This window comes from Haliaeetus albicilla, chromosome 9 (assembly GCF_947461875.1).
Source record: "Haliaeetus albicilla chromosome 9, bHalAlb1.1, whole genome shotgun sequence".
Classification (NCBI taxonomy): domain Eukaryota; kingdom Metazoa; phylum Chordata; class Aves; order Accipitriformes; family Accipitridae; genus Haliaeetus; species Haliaeetus albicilla.
Genome location: NC_091491.1, coordinates 2,987,168 through 3,015,048, shown reverse-complemented (window position 1 = coordinate 3,015,048; position 27,881 = coordinate 2,987,168). Strand labels below are relative to the sequence as shown.

Sequence of the window (27,881 nt, the reverse complement as noted above, 5' to 3'; positions counted from 1 at the left end):
TCCCTCCTATCTCTCCCCTGTCATCCCCACATCCCCGGCGATCCAGCCGCTTCTCCCTCCCCGGGCAAGGCGGCGGGAGCCCCGGGGCGTGAGGCGCTGGAGGTGGAGCGGGCCGGGCAAGCAGGCGGGGGGGGTGTGGGGGGAAGGCGGCTCCGCACACCCAAGATGGCGGCGGTGGAGCTGGAGTGGGTGCCCGAGACGCTCTATAACACGGCGATCTCGGCCGTGGTGGATAGTTACGGGCGGGCCCGGCGCCGGGATATCCGCTCGTTGCCTGAGAACATCCAGTTCGACGTGTACTACAAGGTACGGGGGGAGGCGGCGGGGGACCCAGCGAGGCCGGGCCCGGCCCGGGCCTTGGGAGAGATGGAAGGAGAAGCGGGCCGGGGGAGGAGGAGGAGGAGGAGGAGGAGGGAGGGCAGGTCCGCTCCCGGCCTACCCCGCGCCTCACCCCGGGGGGCTCGGGGGTTGAGGGGGTGCAGGGCCTCGTCCCCCCCCTTTCCTCCACCGGAGCTGCTTGGCTGCCGGTGCGGAGTAGGGCCCGAAGGGCGGGCTGGGGGTGTGAGGGCCTGTGTGGGGCCGCCGGGGCTGCGGCTGAAGGAGAGGAGGCTCCGGGGAGAGGCTCGGGCCGGGCCGGGGGCCTGCGGCTTCTCCCCCTCCGCTCCTGGGTGCTTGGTCTCCGTGAAACGCTCGGGGGTCGGGGGAGGATGGCGGGGGGAGCCCCGTTGCCGAGGACAGGGAGAAGGGGCCTGTCCTTGGGGGCCGTGGGGTGAGGGCCCGCGGGTGGGGGGAGATGCCTCCTCGCCTTTGGAGCCGGGGAACGGGTAAGGGTAGGATGAGACCGAGCTGCCTGTGTTGGAATATATTTTTTCCCTTTCCCTTTTTTTTTTTTTTAATATATTGGAGAAGGTGATGTCAGTGGTAGAAGGAGGAGAGTTTGCCATGCTCTTGTACCTTCTTTAATGATCTGGTAGGAACCAGATGAAAAGAATTGAGACTCATTTAATGATGTAGTTTATTAGCCTTAAATCATTCTTTCAGGAAAGGGCTGTTTCTTATTCAGCTGCCTCTAAAATATCCAGAGTTAAGAGTAAAAGGTACACTGAGATGGTCCATTAATTTCTATTGTCCACTAAATCGGCATTTCATCCCTGTACAGGAGCGGCTGGAAATGAGCATTCATCAGGAGAGAAAAAATATCTAAAAAAGACCCCAAACCTAAGATGGGGGATAACACTTCTTTCCTCTGGCAGTAAATTTCTTAAAAATCTAGGATGTGCTAAATGAGGTGATTCTTTGGACAAATCTTTATGAACTAGGGGTAGTGGCCCATCACATATATAGAGTAATAGTATTTATAAGGAGGGTTAATCTTCACCAGAGATAGGGAGATTGTTTCTGCAGCATTGAAACAGGCATGTACCTTTTCTACATACCAACTGTTACTCGTCTGCCTTATGTGTTGAGAAATGTGGAAAGCCCGTTCTACCATATATGAGCATGCTCACAGATAATGATGTGCTTGACATATGACAATCATCAGATAAAGACTAAAGATATGGAACTAATGATGTGGGAGAATATTTGGGGGTTTATTTTTAACTGTTAGTAGTTATGACCGTTGACAAATAGACATTCTTGGCATTGCCTGTCCTGATGTTCATTCAGATGAAGAGATGGTACTCTGTGGCTTTTAAAAGCATAAAACCAAAACCTCCTTCTAAGGCTGGAGATACCCAAGTATATATTATTCCCAGATTGTTTAAAAACTCATCTGTAGGTGAGCTTAATAGATCATTGACTTCTTATCCTTTTATTAGCGCTCTTCAGTGGTTGCATTGAATCAGATTCATATGGAGTTGTTCCATAATGAGAAAAGAACCAGCAGTATATCTGACTTCTAAAGGGACTTTTTAATCTGTTTGTTGCACTTGTATGTGCTGGTATGTCATCTTGTTGGGCAGGTGATAATAAATGTGCTGTGTACCCGTCCTCAATGTTTCTGTTGTACTGATTGCTAGCCAGTATACCTTTTGTTAATGATAGTAATTTGCATTGCTTTTCCTATTATTTCTGTACTTTACAACAAGATAATATTTGATAATCTGAAATGTGTAAGGTGCACCTATATTCCTCTTATGAATACACATCTATGAAATGTCCACATACAGAATAAATAAAACTAGGCTACACGGTGCAGCCAGTGTTTTGCCATTGCTGCCAATGGTAGGCTAGTCTTCCATGTCTTCACTCTTTGGGGTTTTTGTTATATTTTTTCTGTGTAGGAGAACCTATCCTCTTCATTAGTCACATTCAAATTAGTGTATATGTAAATGTACCTAAACCTTGGATGTGATGCTGAGAGGAAATCCTCAGCCCTTACTAAATGGTGTTCTATATGCAGAGATGTCTGCCTGCAGCGAGTGCCCTGAAGCCTAGCCCAGACTACAAACCTTTTGGAACAGTGTGTGTGTTTTTCTGTGCACCTATACAGCACTTAGTAAGCGGTTCTTGATTTCTGTGTTTGGATGGCTACAGCAATACAAATGACATAGCTGAATTAGGTTAAAATGAGGACAGCATCACAGCTTTGGACAGTCCTCCCATCTTGTGTATGGTGCTTGGTTTGCTGTTTTGGTTCTGGATACAGTTATTTTCAGTCAAATGGATATTAAATACCATTTTGGGTTGGTGAGCTATGGTCAATACATCCTGACAATCAAGTTCTTGAAAGCAGAAGTAGAATTTCCAAAGTCACTAACAGTCTTTAAAGTAAGACAAACTAGACGACTTTTAAATCTTTGTTCTGACTACATAGTGGTGGTTGTTGCTGCTGTGTTGAGGGGGTGTCAGTTGTTATTATCCTATGGAATAGTACTTATTCTTTCAAGACAGCTAAGGAAAAGTGTGTAATTGAGGATTTGCACGAATATACTTGCATTTAGACCTTGAAAAAGATAGAGAATCACTTTCTTACTGTGATTATTAAAAGGAATAAAAATATTTCCAGTCTTTCACATCTAACTTGTAAGTAATGGTTTGTTATTGAGGTATTAATCATGGTTTGTGATACTGGAGAAAGTGCCACTGATTTTGCAAAAAATAAAGGGTGGTAGTAGTCAGATTTTATTTTGCTACACAGATGTTAATTGGCTGTGGCTGTGCAAGACTTTTTTTACCATATTCTTTGGTATGAAAACTTGACCTTGACATTTGCCAATCTTGCACAGTTTGCCAACGGTTCACGTTGATTAAGAAGACATAGGTAGGATACGGTACTATTACAACAGCGGAGATAGTCAATGTGCTATTATTTAAAAGGGAGGAAAATGCTAGCAGAGTGTCTTGGTCTTTGTTTTTTTCCCCTAGGGTACCCTCTAATCCAGTGTTTGGCTCTATTGTTGTAATATATTGCCTTTATTTCCCATTCCTTAACAAATCCAATTACTCTTAATTCTACATATTCCACAACTGTTAACGTCTAGGACGTGCCTTATAAACCTGTGCATTTGCATTTAACAATGAGGAATCAAACCCGGGATAGTTGCAGAATGTTCTTTGTTGTGGACTCAGTAAGAAATATGTTCTGCTGCAAGATGACAGAAGCAGGCAGGTTCCTAATACTAAGCATATTTATCTTTCTGTAGCTTTCTTAAACACTGACTAAAGCTTAAAAAATGGCAATATCAAATAATCATGATTGCAGTAAAACAAACCTATACTGGTCCAGCAGGGTGTTCCTGGATTTTTTTTCAAGTGGCATTTGACTTTTCCTTGCAACTATTTGAAAAATAATAGAGGCAGAGCCTCTGGAAATTTTCAAGTCTACATTTGTGTTAAAAAACTTTTAAATATCTTATTAATCACAGCTGTATTTTGAAGAGCTTAATAACTAGTATTGTTACAAGTAACACCTGCATCTGGGGGGGCGGGAATTGTGCAAACTTACCGTATTTTATTTCCTTTGTGTCTCGGCTGGGTTTATGTATAGCCTGGTTGTGTTGTCTCCTGGTAAAACTGGTTGGGTTCTCTTTGCTGTTTTTTGGGGGGGAAGAGGGAGAGGGAGGCTAGCTTTTAGAATCCAAAGTAAGAAACACACTAGATCTCAGTTAAAGTAGGACGTGCCTGGCAGGTAGGCAGCATTTGCAAATGCCAAAATTCTGTAGGTGACAACTGGAATAAACTGTAAGTGCTGAAAAAAAAAAAAAGGAAAATCAAATTATTGTATTTTGTGGTTTGCTGGGGAGAGCATAGTGTTTTGAGGGAGGGAGTTCATGTCAAGAATCTCGTTTCTGTTGACAGTTCAATATCTTATTTCTATCTAGTCTGATGACTGTTCAGTTACTGTCTTACACACAATTCAGTTCTTTCCCCCATGCTTCAGCTTTATGTTCTATTATGTGTAATTATCTCAGTTCTTTGGTTCTCATGGTGCATTTGAAGAGATAACTGCTTCATTAGTTTTAGAGTTCTCTATTGTAGGTATTTGTTGCAGTTATGCACTAGCAGGCTGGTCTTGGGTTCGCGTTGGCTAACAAGGAGTTTCACCCAATGTTTATTTTACTTTTGGATTGTCTTTTCTGGATTGTGTGTTTTTCTTTTTTTACATTGATTTTTTTTCTTGAAAATCATTTGGGTCCAGTGTTCTTTGAATGTTTTCTGGTGAGATCATTGACCACAAGAATAATTGGAGATGACATTATTTTAGTTAGTGCAGACCTGTAACCATTAGTAATTGCACTATGCTAACTTGTTTTGCATTAAATTTTTTAGGCAAAATCCAAAAGGTTGTAACCATGCTTTCTCTTTGAAGTGGTAGATAAAACTTCTGAAGTGCTCCTACCTTGATGTGAATCAAAATACCAGATTTTGAGTTTAGACCATGATAGCTCCAACTTCTATAGTAATGAGCATAGCTGCAGTATCATGTCTCCTCACTGTATTCTGCCAATCCGAAAAAGAAAAAGCATGGCTAATAAAAGCTCTCGTATCGCATCTAGGTATTCTTTGAACCAAACAAAATGAATAAACAGGAATTTGCTGACTGTTCATAACAAGCAATAGAATGTCCATTGTCTGCATTGTAGTAGAGATTGTTTTTACCGATGAAGAATGGTTATAAGCATAATTTCTGTAAGATTAGGATAAAACTAGCCTGTCCCAAGGATTCAGTCTCCTGGGTATTTGACGAGAGCGAAGAGGATAAACTACCCATGAAATGAAGTGCTGCTTTAGTTTTGAGGTTTTCTGACCGGAGGAGTACAAACAAGGTCATAAGCAAGCAGTATTTGAGGGAGGCAGAAAATCCCAGAGTGAATGGGTTGTATTTTGTAGGGCTTCTGCTGTGACAGATCAGTGTGACTTCACAAAGACTTAATTACATTCATGCTGATGTATTTTGGGGGGTCAGAAATTAAATATATATGTGGGAAGCGATCATGATTTCTGCATGTGTGCACACATACATGTACTACCATTCTGATCATCTAGTTAGACTTCCAGAGTAGCGTGTGCAGTAGGACCTTCTTGAATACTGCTTGAATTAAATCATATCCTTTTATCACCTTTCCTTGTATCACCTTTTTAAATTAAAGCCTCGCAGTGAAGGAGAATCTTCACTTCATGGTTTTTTTTCCAATTATTATTACTAATCTTTATTTTAACACATGCCTTATTTCTATAGTCTAAATTTACATTAGAACTGAACCATCTTTCCTTGTTATGTCTTTACTGGTTTGAAACTTCTTGCCATTGCTTACCATTCTTCTAACTCCTATTACTCAGTTGTTTGGGTTTTTTTAACTTCTAATGATGGGGCATGTTTTCTAACCTGATATGCTCTAGCTTCCCCATTTTTTTCAGTCTCCTTGTTGAGTCTTAGAGACTAGAACTCATCATAATTCAGATAATGAGGGTCACATCATGAACAGAGGTGTTCAGCTCCAGCTGAAACCATAATTCCTATTTCCACTTCATTTCCTTTGTACTGATTTAACTTCAAAGCAAACTCGGTTTACCCACTTACTGCTTTGGAGAATCGTATGTGTGTGTGACTGTAAGGCTGAGACTTCGTATCCCTTGTGCTGGACTCTGCATAGATGTGAAATGAAAAACTTTGCTGATACGGTGCAGAAAGCAGAGTGAGTGGGAAGATGTGAAGAAGCATGCTGTGTGTGAAAGCAGTAGGCTACAAAAGCTGTCTCTGAAGTTAGGCTTATTCAATGAGGTTGGGGTTTTTTTTCTTGGTTATGTTTGATTGAGGTTCGTGAAGATCAGCCTAGTGATTGGCAGTATGTTTTCAAAGAAGAGCTGTACAGTTTTCTTTTTTTAATGCCCTAAACAGTATCCAATAGAACTAGCACTTGTCTGGAGGCTTTGTAGATGGTTTTGAAATAGATTTAAAAGAATCCAATGTACCTGAATTTCTAACTGATTATTTTCTAAGGCTGTTGTCCCACCCCTCTACCCCATCTATAGTGAGTCATTTGTCAACAGATTGATTCAGTGCACTGTTGACTCTCAGGAAACTTTTTTCTTCCTCATTAAGTATGGAAGGAAGATTGTGGTTACAGCCAAACTTTTTTTCCCAAATACTGATGTTTGTTGATCAAGCATACAGTCCTTCCCAAATTTGGTATGATATTCCACGTTGCATTATCAGACATTACTAAACATGCTGGGGAGCTTCTTGGAAATCTTGTATCTTTAATGCTTACTGAAATATCCATATTAATTTTTCAGTCCTCTCCCAGACTGGAGCAATAGGAGCATATTTTTCAAATTGCATATGCTACAGTTCCTCTTCTAGAAGGTCCTTTTATAACTGGTTAGAATTAATCTCCAGCTGCTTAAAAAAATTATTTTTTATTTTTATTATTTTTTCATTAGGTTTAGAAAAAGTCTTTTTTCTCGTGCTTGTACACAGCGAAACAGCCCAGAATGCTGGGGAAATAAATATTGTATGGCTTTTTCTCTTGTGTTACAGCTTTGCTTTTGCTAGCAGTTTAATTTATCTTTGTCTTTATTTTCAGGGGTTTGCTAGGAAGCAGTTAGAGCTCAGCTTAATCTATCCAGAGAGAGAAATCTGACAAGAACTTTAATAGAATTACATGTGCATGATGATATAATAACAGATAAGTTACAAGTTAATGTTATTAATATGTTTAATTGGGGACACCACTATATGCAGCTTTTGAATGTTTAGGTGGTTGTACTATGAGCTAAATATTAAGCCTTAGATCCTGAAGGAGGACCATGGTGGTTTCACACAGCTATGCAAAACAGTTTGATTGTGCATGTGTGTAATTGTACGCCTGTATATTAAACTTACACCTTGGTTTCTGTCTTCGGTGCTAGAATTAATGTGTCAGTGTAAGCTGATGAAGTTGGAAGTCATATTGTAGGCTTTTATTCATTTTCCTGTAGTTAAAGAAGAATAAATCTCTGTTAAGTTTGTGTCTAAAAGACATTTCTTTCTTAAGAAAAGAATAGTTCTTCAGAAGTCCAAACCTCTGCCGTTCTTGTCAGGGCATGTTTTTCTTGAATCACTATTTTGTTTTGTTTTTTGTGTTATGTAGCAAGGCTTGTGGTCAGGAATTTTGTCTCTCTGGAGCTTTAACAAGAGAACCATTTCTTCAGTGCTTGCAACTGCTTCTCAATGGACAAATGAGTGTTACTAAATCTTCTGGAATTGCTTCACAGTTTGACGTATACTCACTATTTCCATGTCAAATTTTGTTTGAAAATATTGCTGTAACAGCTACAACAGTTTCAAGAGACTTCAAGCTGAGTTCTTTCCTTAAAAATGTTTGCCAGTATGTTGAGGGAAGGGGCGAATAGTGTGGTAAACATCCCAAGGATACTGTATTTCTGGTTATACCAGTGAAAAATAGGTTGGGTTTTTTTGCATGCCAGAATGGTACAAGTGTTAGCATTTGAGTTGGGGTGAGAGATGTGCAGATAACAGGCTTGGACCTTTGGGCCATAAGCCAAATTTTACATGTGCCTGAAATAAGTGATATATCAAAATTGAGGGTGTAGTTTGGGACCTTCCCACTCTCTCCCACCCAACCAGGGCATTTATTTGTTAGCAATTCAAGAATCACATGTAACAGTGGGCACGTTACAAGCTGTGTTTATGTAACCTCATAAATATATTAATTTTAAAAAGTCATACTGTGGTTAGTATTTGGTAAACTAGTATCAGAATAATCTCTGCGATTTTTAGTTAGCACTGCAAGGTGATAAGAGGCAATGATAATGTACTTGGTTGAAAACCTAATGTTGAACATGTGATAGTAGTTTCAATTGTCTTAAATCATGGTAAAATAGTTTGGGTATATGTCTTAGTTTCTTCCAGAAATTATATCATCAGCTATTGATAAGATGTCCACCTTCAGTTTTAGGCATGGAATACTAGGCAAGATTTAATCATCCTTTTTTTTGTTTGTGGAAAATATGTTTTAGCTTTTATAGAACAGTTACCATTAGACAGCTGTGTTGAAGAAAATGAGAACACTTAACCATGACAGTAGTTTTTAAATACACCAGGCTAGATGTTCTTTCAGTGCCAGAGAGAATATAGCCTGAGAAGAAACTGCAATCCCTTTGAAGTACAGGGACATTGCAGTGTTTTATTTGCGGAGTAACTTTGCATGCAAACTTGCACTGTTTTTTAAAAGAGTTCCTTCCCCCCCCAGCGAAATAGATGACTAAAAGGAAAACATTCATTTCTGGCAATTGACATTATTAGGTCAAAGTATTTTTGAAGTTGTTTTTTGTAGGTTCTGTTGTTAAAATAACAAACTTGCTGTGCTGTAGAATTGGTGTCATGTGCTTTTGTAAGAAGAGTTGACTAAAACTAAATTCCCGGCTGGAGGAGATGTTCTTGCCTGCTTTGTTTTGAATACTAATTCATCTGCTTCCAGTGTTTGTGGAGAAAAAAGATGAACTAGGCACAAGATGCTTATCAATAAATGTTTTTTAAGAAATTATTAAAACTGAGAGGAATATTAACGTTTTCATTAAATCTGTGTTTGTAATTGAGCATCTCTACATAATGTGTTCTCTTGGCCTTACTTTTGCTTACATAGTAAGGGTAGCTGCACTCCTCATGTCAAAGTTCCTCATGGCTGTAAAACCTGCTTAGACAGCACAGAGAGCCTTGCTGTACGTATGAATGTGCCCATCTTGGACAGTGTATGTTTGAATATCTTAACTAGAAAATAGGGGTTTCTGAATAGGTGTTAAGAGTGCAACGTAGCAGTGCTTTACCTGTGTGCTCACGATGGCATGAAACTCGAGCATCTAATCTGGTTTGTGCCTACTAGTAAACCGTAGTTTTCTGATCCCTGCATCGCATAGCACAGATACCGCAAAAGAACAGAGATGGATCTTGAATGGCCTGTGTTGAAAGATGCAGCTTCTAGAGAGAAGTGCCTGCGAGACATGAGCTACTGGCTTCTCCCTTTTTCCCCATGGATTTACTGCCTCACAGAAACATTTTTTCTTTTTTTGTAAATAAAAAAAGTGTGGGGGGTGTGTCGTTTTTCTAGAACACCTAAAATGACCAGCAGTTGTACGGCAACAGTCCTGCGTGATGCAGTACTGTGCCTCTAGCAGAGGCTGGTGATGGTACATATGACTATGGCAAGTGTATAGTGGTGCTTCCATAGGTTGCATATCCTGCTTTCAGTCATTTGTGGGTCAGGGGCTTTGAGATACCAGGAATTAATAGCCTGCAATGGACTTTTCTGATATATATTTGTACAGTTGCTTTTGTACCTATGTAAATTCTTAGTATTTATAGCATAATGTGGCAGATAGTTCTGCAACCTAACTATGCATTGCATAAAGAACTGTCTCCATGGTTTGTTTTTTATGAACAAGGCAACTGATGTATTTGCTTTTCTGCAGACACAAATCAGTTTGGGCATAAAACTAGCCATTGCTTTTAATAAACGCGTGAGCAGATTCACTCGAGTTTTCCCATTTACTCACACAGGAATTACTTGTGTAAGCTCAGGTATTAAAGGGGTCAGGGTTTCTGCCTGTCTTTAGCTGTGCGTATTGGTGAGTCACCCCTTGCAGAGCTTGTGGGTTTGGGGGATATTTATATATTTATATGTAATATAAAATCTGTTTGCACTGCTGTATGCTAGATTCTGTGTCATTTAAAAAATGTTTTCAAAGCATTTGGTATCGAAGCTATTAATTCTATTTTCTTGCTAACTTCAGGAGTTTTTTGGTTTTGTCTTGGCTTTTTAGCTTAGGTGTTGCAGTGTTTTATGATGCAGGTGGACATAGTAGATACTTGAAAATACTTTCATAGATAAAAACCTGTGGAGCTCTTCTAGCTTGTGTGCTCAGTTTTTAAACACCAAAGTTGTGCTCCTGCATGGAGATAGTGGAGCTATTACTTCTTAGTCTGCTGTATTTCAATACTTTGAAGTCTAGATTTCATCGTAAGTCATCTTTACTATCAAGCTAAATTTCCCAGAAGAACTCAGTCTTAAATTTTAAAGTTAATTTATATTTTTCTTTCAGCTTTACCAACAGGGCCGCTTATGCCAGCTGGGTAGTGAATTTTGTGAACTAGAAGTTTTTGCAAAGGTGCTACGAGCTTTAGACAAAAGGTAAATATCTTAATATATTGATAATACTCATTTCAGGTCTTACGTCTTGATCTAGGTTTTGAATTTGGAAGATGTCTCTAATTTTCTTGGTCTTACTAGCCTATCTATTAACCATAAAACCATTTCTTCAGATTTACAGATGAACTTTTAAGTTACAAAGTCTCTGTCTCAAAAAAAAAAACCAACCAAACAAACAAAAAAAGAGGCAGTCAGAACTTCTGTGTAAATGTACCAAGTGTGGTACTTGGTCCCCAAAGTGCTTTCTTTGTTACTGCTATGCAGTCTGTTGTGATTTAACCCCAGTAGGCAGCTCAGCACCACACAGCCGCTCGCTCACATCCCCCCTCTGGTGGGATGGGGGAGAGAATTGGAAGGGTAAAAGTGTGGAAACTCATGGGTTGAGATAAAGACAATTTTAATAATTAAAAAAAAACAACAACAAAAAAAAACCCAACAAGGGGGGGGAGCACAAACAAAAAAACAAGTGATGCAAAACACCCCAAAACACCCCAGTTGCTCACCAGCAACTGATCAATGCCCAGCTAGTCCCTGAGCAATGGCAGTCAAAGTACCTGTTTCTTGTTGTTGTAGCAAATCCTAAGTGCAGGGTAATCAAGCTGATAGGATTGCCCCAGTTTAAAGAGTGTTCTTGTCATTAAATATTCGAATTTGTGGTGTTATGCTCAAAACTTGACTTTTTTACATCAGATTCTTTGTAACGGGAATAAACTTTGAGTCTTTAGACATACCTCCCTCGCATTGTTTGCATGTGTGTGATGTTAATGGGTTCGTCACTGCTCATTTATCTACAATTTCTGTGGGAGTTGTGGGGTGAGGGTGGATTTGAGGCTTCCCCCCCTCAGAGTTTTAGCTGAAAATGTTGTTTTCCAGTTTTAATACTGTGTGGGTAGCTTGTGTTTTGGTTACACTGGAGGGTGTCCTTTGTAAAGAATTTTGTGTACACTCACTTTATTTGTTGGATAGTCCAACAACTGTAATCCATTAGCCTTGAGATTGAGAATTATGCTTGTATTCATCTGGTTTTGGTTTGAGAGAGGGTTGGAGTTATTTCTCTGAATCACTACACATTTGAATTCATGGCACTCAAGAGCCAACTGACTGCAGTGTTTTAAAAACTTCATGTGTAATCAAATTCTGTTTTCTTTTGTTTCAGACATCTGCTTCATCACTGTTTTCAGGCTTTGATGGACCATGGAGTAAAAGTTGCTTCTGTACTGGCATATTCTTTCAGTAGACGGTGCTCCTACATAGCAGAATCAGATTCTGCTGTAAAAGAAAAAGCAATCCAGATTGGTTTTGTTTTAGGTAACTGGTGATGATAGGCTGTTAAAAGTTGATACTTTCTTTCATGCAAGCTTCAGTTAACCTAATGCTAATTTTTTTTCATGTTAATGTCTGTGATTTCTTTTTAAATGACATGTGTGGTTTTGGAATGTTTTAGAAAACTACTTGGTGTCTTAAGAAAAAGATACTGGATTTTAATATCTAAGAATATATAGGCTTATCTTTGCTATTTCAAATGTTTTAGATTTAAAATTTGTTTGCAGATGTGATGCTTAACATTAAGACTTTGCATAATTCTAGTATTGGTAAGTATTTCTTGACAGAAAACTGTAGGAAAACTATGTAATACCAAAAAGTCATCCTCAACTGAAGGAAAATTCTTCTACTCTTATATTTCATCCTTCGCAATTTGGGACTGGAGGGTTCAACCTTGACAGGATTCCCATATGTAGTATGCAGTTCTATGAAATAAGTAGTCTTCTTAAAAGACTTGAGCAAACCCTTTTTCTCTTAAAAAGGTGTTTTGCTGTTTAAATTTCTGTTTGTTCTTGATTTTTCTTTTTTTTTTTTTTTTTTTTTTTTCCCCCAGGGGGGTTCCTATCAGATGCAGGCTGGTACAGTGATGCTGAGAAGGTATTTCTTTCCTGCCTTCAGTTATGCACCCTTCATGATGAAATCCTTCACTGGTTTCGTGCCGTAGAATGTTGTGTAAGGTGAGCTCACCTTTAATTCCTGTATGTTTTACTGGGAAATACACATATGTTACCAACTGCCTTGGAGCCATCAAGCTTCAGATCCTCCCTTCAGTATTCTGCTGCACCAGAATACTTTCCTGGCTAGAGCTGAATATGAGAAGGTGCTTGTTTTACACTAATCCCTGGGTTTTCAACTTGTAAACTAGCAGCACAGTTCAATGGAAAAAGAAACGCCGTTTTGCCATTCTGCGTAATATATCATTGGTGCTGGACAGTAAGAGTGGTCCAGCACCTTGGTTTCTTTTCAAAGTTTTTTGCATGTGAAGGAATGTTATTTGTTGGTGTTTGCTGAAATTATATTTACTACAAGAAGAGTTTGCCAAATCCAAACACATATCATTAAATGTAGTTGAGCAGAAATAAAAGGAAAACATACCTTTCCTGGTTCCAGATCCAGTGAGTTCTCTTGCTCCATGCTGAGCTGCCTAACTATGTGATTAGGTAAATATCTATACGTCCAGTTCTTGTGGACACCTTCAGCCACAGCTTAAACATTTGGAAAAGTATTTTTGCTTTTAGGAGGCATTTGGGTTTTGTACCTGCCTTGTTTCTCAAGGCCTGTAGTGGGGTCTGTTGAGAATCAAATTCCATTGACAGAGGCCTCCAAGATTATCACTTTTAGTTTTTAGTTGCTCTGCTCTTACGTCTGTGTATCTAGATGTGTGCTATACTGATGCAGTCTGCAGCAAGTAGCCAGGTTGTTTTCATTGGTAACACCACGACTGACCTCTTCTGTGTGCTACAAGGTATGCTCACTAGCACACAGGTATTCAAGCGCATAGTTAAAATAGGATTGTTTTTATTTTTTTAGCTGCTGTAATGAACAACAAAGTATGTACTGTATTTATCTGAATATAGGGCAAAACTTGTTTTGGAAAACTGCTCCAAAAAAAGCCCTGCATGTTGTTTATGGTTGGACAAATACGAAGAGTGAATAGGCTTTGCCAGTAGCTGCTTATTTTCTGTGCCAACTGGAGGGCCATGGCAACAGTTGCTGCTCTGCCTTGTTCTGCCCTGCCAGCTACGACTGGCTTTCATTCCAGAAATAAGATGATGCCAGGAGAAGACTGGGCACACATACACACCTTCCTAGAACTGGGGAATGATGGATATGGTACCACTGTTAGTACTGGGTCCTTTGCCTTCTAATTAATCTTAAAAAAGTTTCCTAGTTGTATCGGGCTGTTTGGCAAGCTGGAGAAGTTGCCTTAAAAAATAAACTCCCTCCCCTTCTCCAAATAGAAAAAAAGAAAAGAAGGTAAAGAAAGGGAAAAAAGGTAACTCTCTCTGGACAACAGCGTACAGCCCACACAGTTGTGGAAAGAAGATTTTCATTTTGTGCTAGAAAAAACATCCTATGTTAGAATGAACTCTTCTGAAGTGGAGATGTTAATTCTCTTTGGGCAGGGACAGCCGTTGTTCTTGTTGTGAAAGCTGATGGCCTGCATGTAACATTAAGTCCTTCTGAGCAAGAGTGTGAATGAGGAGACATTGCTGTATGTTCAGGCATCTCCCAAACAATCAAATAACAGCATCGTTTATTTGGAAGTGTATCAAATAGAAAGAATTTGGAACGCTTTCTGAAGTGCTAAGCATGTAAAATCTAAACACCTTCTTGTGGGAGAGAGCAGTAATTGTACTCAGCTTCGAAGTCACGAGGCAGTAAGATACAAACTTTTTGTTGTTACCATCTAATCCCTACTGTAGAATGTCTTGTTCTTAACCCGTGCTTCTGCTGGGGTTAGGTGGAGTTTTAAGAGAACAAAATTTAAGTCCAGCTTTTGCAAATACGTCACTCTTTAAAAAGTGGCTGCTCTTATTCTAAAAACTATGAAGTCTAATCTCTGGGAGTTACTCTGTAATTAATCTCTGTAATTAATACATCGCATTATTAACAGAATGCAGTTTAAAAACGTGAAGTTTTCTGTTATTTAGACATAATTTGGTGTTTCTTTGTACTAGCAATAGTAAATTATATGGAGTAACTTTAGAAAATGCCAAGACTTCAGATTTCTACAAGCTCATATGGTGCTTTCCTGCATGTGTTGTGCTCCTTTTGGTTTGCTTTCTCTCATTATTATATGTTAAACAATAAGGCACAAATACATAATACAAATACGTGGTTCTCCCACTTCATTGTTTCACATTTTGCTGATTCTTGGGGTTTTCTCTGATGTTTTTAAACTTCCTAAGCTGCTGTGTAACATTGCATTTACTACGTTTGTATGCTCTTGGAGAATGATTTTGTTGGGGGAGGGGGGGTAGGCTATTCCCCAAAAGCTGTTAGTGCAGACATCAAAGGAGGTTCATAGCTATTAGCATAAACGTCCTAAGGCATTTTTTCTTCCTCTTGGCTTTATCTTCTAAAATTCCTTTGGATTAATGAAGGATTTTTTGTTACTCAAAACTGGATCACATAAACTCCGCTTATCCTAGAGGATTGGGTTAGGTTTAGGTCGGGTTTTTTGGTCAATTTCTTTGTTTTTAGACACTGCCACTGGGGCATTCAGATACTGGATATTATCTTTCCCAGGCGCTTATCTAAATTGCAGTACTATCCCTACTGGCTTATACCATTACATGGGATTTGGGCTTCATATTTTTGATGTTGCATAGCAGCTCCCAATTGCATGGTGTATAGTTTCCTTCTTTAGGGAAACTGTAATTGCTTAGTTTTTCTCTCTAGTTTCTTTAAAATTCCTGTCTCTTGTTGCTTGAGTGTTAGATAGTTTTCTGCTGCCTGTGACCAAGAACACAATGCATTTCTACATCATGTTTAGTTCTTGGACCTTATTTAAGGAACAATGTGGCTGTTGCTTTTTTCTTTCTGTTCTTGAGCCCTGTTGGAGAGCTTGTGTTTGTTTATGTAGCTTGTTTCAGGGGCTTTTTGAAGGTCTTTTCTTTTGATCTTCTCTTTGCGTGGCTAATACACATCTGCTGGGTGCTTGCCTGCCACTCCCTTGTGAAAATCTGAACTTTATTTCCTTTCTTATTAGCGTTTGAGTTTCATGATACATTTCAATAGTAAAGTATAGGAAGAGGCTAGGTTAGAGGCAGGCTGAATTTACAGGGCAAACTTAGATGTATTACTTTGCAATTGCAGGAGGCATGGCTACAGTAACTTAAATCTCCACTCAGAGTAAATGGTAACAGGAAACAGGTTTAGAGAAGAGAAACCTTTGATCAAAAACCTCACTGTTCCTTCCTTGTCCCTTAACAGTTTATTGGAAGATCTATTGTAATGTATCATAAAAGGTATCAAATGCTGTACCTATATATTAGTTCACATTTTCAGAGTTTTAGCCTTTTTGCAATACAGCATTATGTTCTGCTTCACTTCACTTTGTATATTTCTCTTCCTGTGTTATGTTGTCCTCCTGATTTTCAAAGGCTTGCCTGATGTTTTTCAATTTCTGTTACTCATTGTCTAGTAACAGATTTCCAGGAGGGACAATGGAGGTTAGTTTACAAAAATTTCACTTGTGCTAAATGACAGGCATTTGCCAAAGAGAAGGAACAGCTGTCTCTTCTTAGCCTGCAATGGCTGGGAATACAATTCTGCCCTTTAGGCTTGGAATATGATAACACACACATTTCTAATGTATCTCTTTAAAGTAAATAAGCCTCAGCCTACACTAATGAAAAAAATTCTTTACTTTCGTTTCAAATAGATGCCAGAAGCTGAAATTGTTACTTCTCTAGAGAAACAAGCGTATGTTTCAATAGCGCTGTGTTTTATTGTCCGCATTTGGCTGTTGTTTCATGAAGCTTCTGTTAATCCTTCAGGTGGAAAGGCAGCGGGTTAGGAGATGGGGCAAGGCGGGGGGAGAGGTTTTTTTTTTAGAGTTGCTGTGAAGTGGGTCATCAAAGTAGTCTTTTCTGGTGGTGCTAAGTCGGTGCTGGATATCATGGCGAATGGACGTGATTGAATCTGTTGTGAAGACACCCCCCTTCTCCACACCCCTAAACCCCCAAAACAAAAAATGCCCACTTGTGAAGCACTGTGCTACTTAAGGTTTGAGGAAAAAGTGGAGAGATGCATGAAAACCAGCTATGTCTGTACTTACTCAGTGTCTGTTTCAGTTTACCATACTTTGGAAAGGAGGCAGAAGGGACTTAATACTGTATATTGCAGGGGTTTGGAAATGGAATTTTATCAGTGTTGAGAAGAATGGATTTTATGAAAAATAAAACACAAAGCCACCACACCAAAGCGGTTCAAGCATTGGATATGTAAAACTGCATCAATATGTAAAATCATTTGACCTCTCCAACAGTAAAAATTCTTGCCGTGCAAGAGACAAAGCATGGTGTACTGAAACAATACTCTGTAAATAGTTCTTCTGTGTTACTGGATTCAGACAGTGCAATTTTGTTGGGATGACAGCCCAGTTCTATTGTAAGTATAATACCAAATTGTAGATCCATGCTACTGCTGTATATCAAAATGGTTTATTCAGACGCCATTTAGAAGAACTCTTTACATCTTCCTAAGGTTGCTGCATGTTCGAAATGGTAACTGTAAATATCACTTGGGAGAAGAAACATTCAAACTCGCTCAGTCTTACATGGACAAACTTGCAAAACATGGTCAGCAAGCAAACAAAGCAGCACTCTATGGGGAGCTGTGTGCGCTGCTTTTTGCCAAGAGCCACTATGATGAGGTGAGTGGGATTTTGTTTTTGTTTTCCTTCAGAAAACTGGTTATGAAACGTGCTAGGATGTTCCATGACTGGCTCATTATTCACGTTATCTTTCTAGCTGGAGTTCCTGATCTTTTTTGGTACCTGTGTGGCAGTACGAGAGGAATACTTGATTTATTGACTTTATTTCTTATGTATTGTTCTTAGTTAGTCTACAAGCTCTTAACGGTACTTTGACCAACATGAAGAAATGATGCATGATAGAATGGTAGTATGTGTTGGTCATCTGTAAGTGAAATATTATAAAAAGCTTATTTTAATAGGTAAAAATCAACAGCAGAACACAGGTAACAATTATTTGCACTTATTTATATAAAAACTGCGCCTTAAGTGGAACTGCTGTATAAACTGCAGTTTTCCTTTAGCTCCTAAGTACACTTACCAGGAAGTTGTCCTACACAATAGGAATTGTGAGGATTACTTAAAGATGATAAAATAACCTTTTTTTGCCTATAAAAGTAATTGTGATAATACATGCCTTAGGTTAGTATAAAATACTTAACTTACACATTTGGTATTAACCTTAAGAGCACTTTTTAAGTCTGTCTTTTAAGACATAACTGAACCAGTTTTATTACACATAAGCAATTAAACAGTATTTTTTAAATTGTGTAATGTAAATGTCCAGTATGTTCTTCAGAGCCAAGTAATATTTTTCTAAATGTTGCAACGTAGTGAAGTTCCAGCTTCAGTATGTTGGAAACTCTTTGTTCAACAGGCTTATAAATGGTGCATAGAAGCTATGAAGGAGATCACGGTTGGCCTGCCTGTAAAAGTAGTAGTGGATGTTTTACGACAAGCTTCAAAGGTGAGTTTAAAATCTTTCATATTTCTTTTGTAACTAAACTGCTACCAAGAACAGATGAGGAGCCTTACGGTTTGTTATTTGTGTTTAGTTGGTCCACCTCAGTCTCAGACCTGTGGGGGTTTTGTTTTTTTCTTTCTGAAACTGAGTTACAGCTGTTCAAACGAACATCACAACAAAATTAACTGGAGAGCATTCCATAAAAAGGTGGTCTGTTCAGCTGTTTGGTCTAGACTGGGTACAGTACTAGCCCTTTAGGCATATATGGCAAAATCAAATACAAGTTTATTAATGTTCTCTGTGAACCTTTTCTTAAATAACTGAGAAGTCCTTTAGTAACCACAATGATATTTTGAAATTGAAAATAGTTGTTAGCAAATGCATCAGTATCTGGAGGAGATGAGTTCTGAGCATACACCTCTTCACATGCTTCATTTCAACTTGTTTAGGCTTGTGTTGTAAAACGTGAATTTAAGAAGGCTGAACAGCTGATAAAACATGCGGTATACCTTGCTCGGTAAGTAGCGTTCCAAAAAAAACCCTTTTAAAATTATGCTTAACTTTCCTCAATTTGTAATATAAGTATGTTTCTACAGGGAGCATTTTGGAGCCAAGCACCCCAAATATTCTGATACGCTACTAGACTATGGATTTTACTTGCTTAACGTAGACAATATTTGCCAATCTGTTGCAATCTATCAGGTATGCAGCAAGGCTAAACGCCTGTCTTCAATTTCTCTTGATATTCATAATCTTTCAAATGTTTCTACTGAAACTCACTTGCAGTTAATTCATAGAGATAGATAATAATTGATTTAATTACTGTAATGCTTGTTATTTAAAAAACACCAAAACACCCCCAACTATGTGGGTTTGTGTTGTTTTTTTTTTTATCCCTGACTCTTAAGTGGCTTTTATATATTTAATGCCTCAAGTATGTAGGTATAGGCCTACAGAATTTCAGAGCCAGTAGATTTCCCCCCCCCCCCCCCCGCTTTTTAACAATGAGAGAGATTCATTTGGGGTTTTTTTCTCTATTAACTGATGAAATGGTGTTCTTGTCACTTTCAGACAGCTCTTGATATCCGGCAGTCAGTATTTGGAGGTAAAAACATACATGTAGCTACAGCTCATGAAGACTTGGCTTACTCTTCATATGTTCACCAGTACAGCTCTGGAAAATTTGACAACGCACTGTGAGTACAATTGTTTGAGGTACTGGCAGCAAATTTAGTACTATAAATGGAGAAAAACGTTCTTAAATGATGCAGACTTTCCAATTAGAATTTAAATGCATCTGTTTATGCATAAATGTTTCTAATATTTTATCAGTGAGCTGTGAACTTACATATATGTGTCTTGAATTTTTAATTTAAACTCTTTCAGATTCCATGCTGAACGTGCTATTGGCATTATAACTCACATTCTCCCAGAAGACCATCTTCTCTTGGCATCTTCAAAGAGAGTTAAAGGTAGTACCCTTAATTGCATTATTGGGACAGTTTGGAATTGGTCATTCAGATATGTTTATCCTGTTCCGTAACAGAGGCAATGTAACTTGAGTTGTCTTTTTCTAATGGAGCTCACTCCAGAATATTCTCTGCAGTCCTCAGTGTTCTCTGTCAACACACTTGTAAAATACAAAAAAAAAAAAAAAATATTTAAAACTTAGCCAGAACACCTTTTTTTTGGTGGGGACAGGGGGAAAGTAAAAATACAGAATATAAAAATACACATTGGAAGCTTGATACCTGGTCCTTCCTGTTTGAAAACAGTTTGTAATAAATACAAAGCCTGATTAGATGTCTCCCGAGGTGCCCTGGGTAGGTAGCTTTCTGCTACCTGCAGTTAACACCTCTTTGTGTTTGGAACGCAGTAACGTTGGTTTTTCTCTCCTATATTCAGCACTTATCCTGGAGGAGATTGCAATAGACTGTCACAACAAAGAAACTGAGCAGAGGTTACTTCAGGAAGCTCATGACTTACATCTGTCTTCACTCCAGTTAGCTAAAAAAGCCTTTGGGGAGTTTAATGTACAAACAGCAAAACACTATGGCAACCTTGGAAGACTGTATCAGTCCATGCGAAAGTTTAAGGTAAGATTATCTTGATGTTAAGGTCTTGACTTGAAATCTGCAAGACATCTACAAATCTGTCACAACAAATGATGATTTTCAATGTCTGCAATTCATGACTTCAGTTGGTAGTTTTATGGTTGGAAAACTTGTATTTCATAATTCTTCTCTCCAAAGCTTTGTGCAGAAATCATCTGTTAAGATGCACAATGCCTTCAGAGGCAGGGTGACAGCAATTTTGACGACGGAAAAAGTGGTACTATTTGCTGATCCACCTAACTAAGAATTTGGAGAACTTGATTTGGTTTTGGCTTTCTTACTTTTTGCCTTTTGTAAAGTACTACAGACTGTTTAGCCACTACATCGTTACATTTCTTTAAACCTTCCTTTTCTTCCTCTCTTTATGGCATGGGGAGTGGTGTCTGACTGACCTGTGTGAATTTGATCCTCATAGGAAGCAGAAGAAATGCACATCAAGGCAATTCAGATTAAGGAGCAGCTTCTAGGTCAAGAAGATTATGAAGTTGCCCTGTCTGTGGGTCATCTAGCTTCTCTCTATAACTATGATATGAATCAATATGAAAATGCTGAAAAGCTTTATTTGCGATCCATAGCAATTGGTAGGTAATTCTTAAAATGCGTTACTTCATAGCAGTTGCAATACTAAGGAAACATTCTTAAAAAGCATCTTGAATTTATCGAAATTAAGAACTTAACGAAATGCAAGATGTTTATTGTGTATGTGTTTTCAATCTAAATATAATGCTTTTTCTTGAATGTTCTCCTGGGGACTGAATTCTGGAATTGTGTTATTTTCAGTGCTCCATCAGAACTTTGACTCTTGAAAGCATCTGGAAACTGACTAATGAAAAGCTTGGGTATTAGTCTTTAGACTACATTTTTGGAGTTGTGGCTAGAGTTTAAGTGCAGAGTGTAGTTAAATTTTGAAAGAAATGGAAAAACTATTGTGCTTGTCAGCCTAACTATGCTCTCATTAAATATTTTTCTTGCCCATTATCATTTGCAGTGAACTTATAATTCCAAATCAAGTGTATCTTTGGGCCATGCTGTAGCATGTAGTAAGACAGACAGTCTTACTTCATACAGTTATGTACAGTGCATTACAGAAAAATTCATGATTTTAAAGGAGAAAATTGAAAAACAACTTCACTTTTTAAATTGAATTCAAAGTGAAATTGGGACACAAAATGACCACGTTTTTTATACAACTGGTAGATTTTTATGCGTGTAAAGCTATAGTACAATTAATGATCTGATTGTGGAGTCCCTGAGGACAAGTTACTATACCCTTAAAGGTAGATAGAAGTCGAACCATCATCCAGGAAGCTTGCATGTTGCTGGTGTTCTTGATTTACCATAACAAAAACGTGATGATCTGCCATAACAGAAAGGTTCGTGTTGTTGGTAAAAAAGACATGAGAAATAAGATGTGACGTATGGGTGGATTACCTCTTAAATTTTGTTTTCTTTTGGATTTCTTTAGGAAAGAAGCTTTTTGGTGAAGGATACAGTGGACTTGAATATGATTACAGAGGTCTCATTAAACTGTACAATTCCATTGGCAATTATGAGAAAGTTTTTGAATACCACAATATTTTGGCCAATTGGAACCGGTTGCGGGATCGACAGTTCTCAGTTACAGATGCTCTGGAGGACGTAAGCACCAGCCCTCAATCCACTGAAGAAGTGGTCCAGTCTTTTCTGATGTCTCAGAATGTTGATGGACAGAGTAGCTAAGAACTCGGTCAATTAACCAGTTAAGGTTTTTTCCCCCAGGTTACAGGGGGAAAAGTCATACTGTGAAATCTAAACCATGTAGTTCTCTGGGGGCTGGAATTTGCATTGAAACACTGGTCCAGTCTACTGAAGAGTGCCCATACGGATGAATGTGTGTTAAATTCTTATCAGCATGTGTATGGCATGTTTAGTTCGGCTCACATTTTTAACTTGGTATTCCTGAAAACCCCTTCTTTCTCTCTTCTTTCAAAAGAAGCTACTTTGCAGAAAGTCTGCAAGAAAACATTAAATAAAACTGTTTGAGTTCAAAAGAGTTGCATTCTTATTATGAATGGAAGGTTTCATCAAGAGCTTTCTTCTGATCTATAGAAAGAATAAACGCTGTACTATAAGAAGCTATACGAGAAGGGTCTTTCTGCTGTATGCATTGTAGCAAAGCTAATGGTAAATATCAAGAAAAGGGAGAATGCCCTAGCCTTGGCTGCTGCCTTATGAAGAAAAGTGGCACAGAGCCACTTTGGAGAGCAACGTACTCTTTGTGAACCACGATAGGTTGTTAAGCAAGTGACCACCGTATGTTGTTTTTAATATCCTGAACTGGACCAGTGTTCATCTGTAAGTGATAGAAGATCCAGTAGACCAGCAATCTTAGTTTTCTGTGGTACCAACCAAGAGTGCTAATCTTCTGAACAGGACCAGGAAAATCAAAAGTGGACCAGCCTGCTAGAAACAGTTTTTGGACCAGTGGCTTTAATTTAATATTTCTGCCCCTGCATTCACTTTTACAGTAGGATTATTTCATTTAGATGTATGATCAGTGCAAAATTATATTCATGTAATAGATACAAAACTAGGAAGTGAACGTTCTTTAGCAGTTGCGATGGCATGTCTTTACCTAGTAAGCTTATACAAGTATTAATGTCGATGCCACAAGCGCAAACTAGAAACGCTTAACTATTTGCTGCAGCCATCTTTTTTTCCTTTTTGAATGGGCTTACTCTAATAATTGAGGCAGTAACTTGTTTATACCAGTTAACAGTTTTGTATTACAATCCAGTTCCATTTTATGTTTCTGGAGAACACAACTTATTGTACAGTTTGCAGGGGTCAGCGGAAAATGCCAAAAAGCACAACAGGTCTTTTTTGTGATGCTTCATTTCTACATTAAACAATAGTACAACCAGAATCTGATTCCTTTATATTAATTTAAAAAGCAGAAGTCAGCTGTAAAGATCCTTTAATAATGCCTATCTCACTAGCTTGTCTTAATTTTTCTTCTGTTGGGGGGGCTGCTTGGTTGTGTGGTTTTTTTGGTTTGGGTGTTGTTTTGGGGTTTTTTGTTTTGTTTTTTTGTTTTTTTTTTAAATGTTGAGGTAATACTCATTGGAAAGTCTGTGTAACATAGCAAACTAGAAACAACTCACTACCGTTACCTCAGTTCTTCTTATAGTGGCACAAACAGTGCTCCTATAGTTAGGATTCTGTCAGGTTTGGGTTTTCTCCCTTCCCCCCCTATTTTCAGGGGTTTGTAACTTGGCCGTGGAAGGTCAGTCCAAGCTGAGGCTCAGCGAGCACAGTTCCTATGGGACTTGGACTGGATGTTTTGTTTGGGGTCTGGTTTTTAATTTGTTTATGAAGTTTGGGACAGGGAAAGCTGCTTGTTGGTCTTCAAGAAGGAGTGCAGAGAAGAAATAGAAATTTCAGACACGACTTCAAGCTTAATGGCTCTTTTAAGAACTGAAATTTTACAGGCCAATAGTTCATATACTGGTGCCTTCAAGTATATTTTGGGGGGAAAGGCTGAATAATACCACCTTTGAAATGCAGTTATGTTATTAGTGAATGCAGATTTAATGATTGCATATTTTGAATATCTTCACTGATGTGAAAAGAACTGTTTGCCTAAAAAAAACCCTGTGGTATTAAGGCTTAGACCGCAGTATATCCTCAATGGCTGTTGAATGAAAATCCGACTTAAAATTACGCAAGGATTTAAAATCTGATTTCTTTGTAGCAATTTTTGTTTATGACTGCTTTAGGTACTACAGACAATTTCAATTATCTACAAGGCAAAACATTTTTGTCCCTGAATGCCCATACAGCAGGGCACTGATGAATTATAAAGTTCTTATGAATTCTTTTCTTAAGTCCTATGAAAACTATTTAAAATTAAAGGAAGTACGTAATACTAGTGTCAGAACTTAAGCAGGGAAGTTGTGCTTAAAATTGTCCTAAAGAAGCTGTGTAATTTCTGTACTGCAGAAGTGTTTAAAAGCTTCAAACTGGGTACATGGATTTATGCTTACATTGTCTGGAGACCATTTATTTGCTCAGGGTTTCCAGTCTTTGGTCTCCATTTCTAGCTTTTGATTAAGGGATCTCAAAGATCTCAAGGTTTTGTGTTTGGGACAAGAAGCATTATTTGGCTGATAGCAGTGAAGGTGGTCTACGTGAGCCACTGCTGTTATTTCACTTCTGGTTTGTGTATGTATTTCATGCTTTGCCCTCAAGTCAGGGCAACCGGGAGAGCTTCCAACATGGGGCAGCTTAGGGAGGTGTTATGCTTCTATCTGATAACCAAATGCATTAGTTCAATTTATTTAATCGGTAGCTTTAGTCTCAAATCTTGCTGGGTGCATGTACTTTTCTTTCTTTCCTAAAGCTACTTCACTAGCATGTTCTATACTTTGGCACATTGGCTTGTCTGGAAGAATTAAGGTCCTAAAAGTCACCCAGAATTCTCTCCGATAATGGACTTTGGCCAAGGAATGTGGCTTGGCCAAGAGCAGTGATCCTTGTAGGACTACTAGCATGCTTTTCATGCAACTGAATTAAATCCTGACTTGACTCTTGGGTTGAACTTCTCCTTGTAGCATCTCTGCAACTCCAGTCATGCCAAGGCACGTAAATTCTGGAGAAAGGTAGCTGTGGCTGATTGCTAAAGTTGTTAAAGCACAAGAGGCTTGCGGAACAACTTTGCAGCTGCCTACAAAATGCTCTGTTGCCTGCTCTGCATGCTGTAGCTTGGAACCTTCACCTCATGCTGTCCTAGCTGCAATGTAGTACTTGTTCTCCATGTAATAACATAAAACTGAGCTTTCTAGTTTTTGTTTCTTTATCTCTTCAGTGGAGTTCTCGGAAGATGTCTGTATTGGCATCTGGAGACTATTTGAAATGTTGTGGTGTTAGTCGTTAATCACTGTTACTGTCTCTGCTGTTACAGCTTGTTGTTTGATATTTTTGAGAAAGCAGGAGTCCAATGGATGACTTGAGACGAAGGTAAATGACTTGACCCTCCATGCCAACGTGGTTGGAGTAGGTCTTGTAGTATCACTTCAATATTTCATGACTTCTGCGCCAGGCAGAGCTAAAGGAGCAGAGGGTGTAATCCCCTATGTTCTCCACACAGTGCGGTTTTGCAGTGCAGAAGTTGCCAACGTGAACCCTGCACCTCCCTCTCCCCTTAGAGGCAGAACTGGGGAATTCCCCTCCTGTCCTACCCCCAGAGCAGGTTTCCCATACGCATCTGAATGTAAGTACTGGGGACGGGGGCTGCGCGTTAGCCTTGCACGCTGGGAGAGCTCCTGCCTCCTCTGACTCAAGTAGCCAACTATGAAACACTAGATAAAGTTAATTAATTATTGGCATTTTATAGACGCACAAAGCACCTACCGCTAGCTGAGCAGGTGCTGATTGGTGCTGGCATTAAAGGGGGAGACCTGTGAGTGGAAATCCAGTGATATGCATCTTCCACGTTTTTCTTGAAGGTAAGTAATCGTACCTGAGCAATTGGATGCAGGTGGTGAGGACAGGTGTCACCTTAAGGAAAATTATTTTAACTATTGTTTAAATTAAACCCTTAGTATTTTATTTTCAGCATGATGTTGTTTGAATCAGTAATTCGTACATCCTATTTTATGCAAACACTGCAGTTTGTAGAGAGAGGCAGGAAGGTGATGTCAGGATTCTCTGCTGTTCTTAGGACTGGGGCTGTTCTGGATGACTTGTTACGGGAGGGGAAAAGTACACAGATTTTAAGAGCTGACAAAAGGGGAAGGGGAAAGTTGCAGAAAGATATTTGAAAATAAATATATCCCTCAGCTACTTGAAGTAAAACAACTAGTGACTATTTGGCCCCAAACAGTTGTTTGGTCACTTTTATAGCATGGTATTAATTACAACCAGTAAGTGTCTGCCTTGGTATCCTAGTCTTCGTATGCACTCTTTACTCTCGATCAATACCTATTGTTTAAGACTTTTTTTTTTTCTTTTTGCACACAGTTTTTGTTAAATAATTTTGAAGGGTTTTTGTTGTTGAATTCTAACTTATTAGGAAAACGATGTTCTTTTGTAACTTTAAAAATGAAGTTTTTCTTTTAAGTGTGCTGCAGTCTGAAATTTGCTAAAGGTGCCATTGCGCTGCTTCTCATGGTACAAAAAAATGCACATTTAACTTGATTTCCTTTTTATAGTCCTACGTATTGGTAGAGTACAAAAAGGAAAATGCATCGTGCCTAAAACATGATTGAAGCTATTGACAAAAACTTTACGTGATTTATATGGATCGGATTTGACTTTGCAGGCTAGCAGCAAATAGCGTGGGGGAGGTGTTGCCGTTATCCTTCCCTCTGCTGCCTGTGTAGAAACCTTATTTTATCTAAAGGTCATCATTTCCCTTTTTTCATTATGTTTTATGATTAGAAAATGACTGGCCAAATGTTAGTTGCAAATCTGACTCTTTGTTGTGGGTGTTTCCATGTTTGACATGACTGGCCTGTTGCACGTTGTGTTTCTTGGCCTTGCGAGGATTTCTGTGAGAAGCGGGGAAGAAATTTCCTTTACCTAGAAATAAATTAAACTACGTATGAAAAATTGGCGGCACTGGTAATGCTTTTGTCCCTAAATCTCAGGAATGTTTTAGGCAGTGAAACAGGTTTCCCTTTGGTGATATAAAGGTGCGTGCTCTAGGGTCTTGTTTAACTATATTTCATTGCAATCCTAGGTATCTATAGCATGAGTGGCCTTAGTGAGTTTGTTGAAGTGCACATTTTTTTTTTTCAAAAGTAAATTTTAAGATGAAGAAGATATATACTATATAAATATATAGAGATATTTAGAAACTTGGTTTGTGGTGCACAAGTTCAGTGTTGGATCGCTAAATAATTGTCACAGGTACCATATGTGTAACTTTTTTCTTTTATGTATATTCCTTTATGGGAAGCGATGTTGCCATGGTAACTACAACTTTACAATTTCTTTACTACTTAATGATGTGAATGAACTCTACATTTTATTGAATATTACCAGGTTCAGTACTATTTTTATACTTTATTGAACTACAGGGGATTTTAATTTAATAGCATTTTAAAAAAGATGTTGCTTGAACTGTATAACTGTATAAATCGTACTACTTATACAAAATCCACCTCTAAACCAGAATCTCTACCTGTAGTGCCACATTCATTTATATGAGAGTATCTTGATCATTACTAGACTTTGAAGACCACCCTACTTGTCGTGTCAAGACTAACGTTTCGTATCCTACTTCTCAGACTGCAGTGCCCGACATTATTTGTAACCATCAAACCATACTATGTTTGTAACCAGCATTGTGATATTCTGTAATTGTATTGCTAAAATGAAATATTGACCTAATAAATATAGTGTTCCTGCATTTTGAAGTATCTGCATTGAATTCGGTTAAAACTTTGCTTTTGATAAATACCTGCCCTCTTTGCTCCCCCTTACCCCCCGCCCCGCTCCTTATCATAACGTGTAAAAGTGGGTGTTTGGCTGTATCTCCTTTTTAACAGTAAGTGAAGGCAAGGCTAGAAGTTGAGTTGCTC

The 27,881-nt window shown here is 38.7% G+C and overlaps 1 protein-coding gene across 1 annotated transcript; it reads left to right on the top strand.

Moving 5' to 3' along the window:
- Nucleotides 1-132: 132 nt before the first annotated feature.
- APPBP2 (amyloid beta precursor protein binding protein 2) lies at nt 133-27,709 on the top strand. The gene is made up of 13 exons (XM_069790963.1): nt 133-306; nt 10,546-10,634; nt 11,809-11,960; nt 12,529-12,652; nt 17,190-17,358; nt 18,116-18,205; nt 18,652-18,719; nt 18,799-18,904; nt 19,274-19,398; nt 19,589-19,674; nt 20,108-20,298; nt 20,732-20,897; nt 21,782-27,709. Exons 1-13 carry the CDS (start codon nt 166-168, stop codon nt 22,033-22,035), a joined length of 1,761 nt encoding a protein of 586 aa, XP_069647064.1. The 5' UTR covers nt 133-165; the 3' UTR covers nt 22,036-27,709.
- Nucleotides 27,710-27,881: the final 172 nt, after the last annotated feature.

What these genes read in the sequence shown, in the direction of transcription:
- APPBP2 (XM_069790963.1), top strand. Translation starts at nt 166, where the DNA reads ATGGCGGCGGTGGAGCTGGAGTGGGTGCCCGAGACGCTCTATAACACG. An exon ending in CCAGATTGGTTTTGTTTTAG is followed by an intron (nt 11,961 to 12,528) that starts GTAACTGGTGAT and finishes TTTTTCCCCCAG; the next exon opens with GGGGGTTCCTATCAGATGCA. An exon ending in ATCTTCAAAGAGAGTTAAAG is followed by an intron (nt 19,675 to 20,107) that starts GTAGTACCCTTA and finishes TCCTATATTCAG; the next exon opens with CACTTATCCTGGAGGAGATT.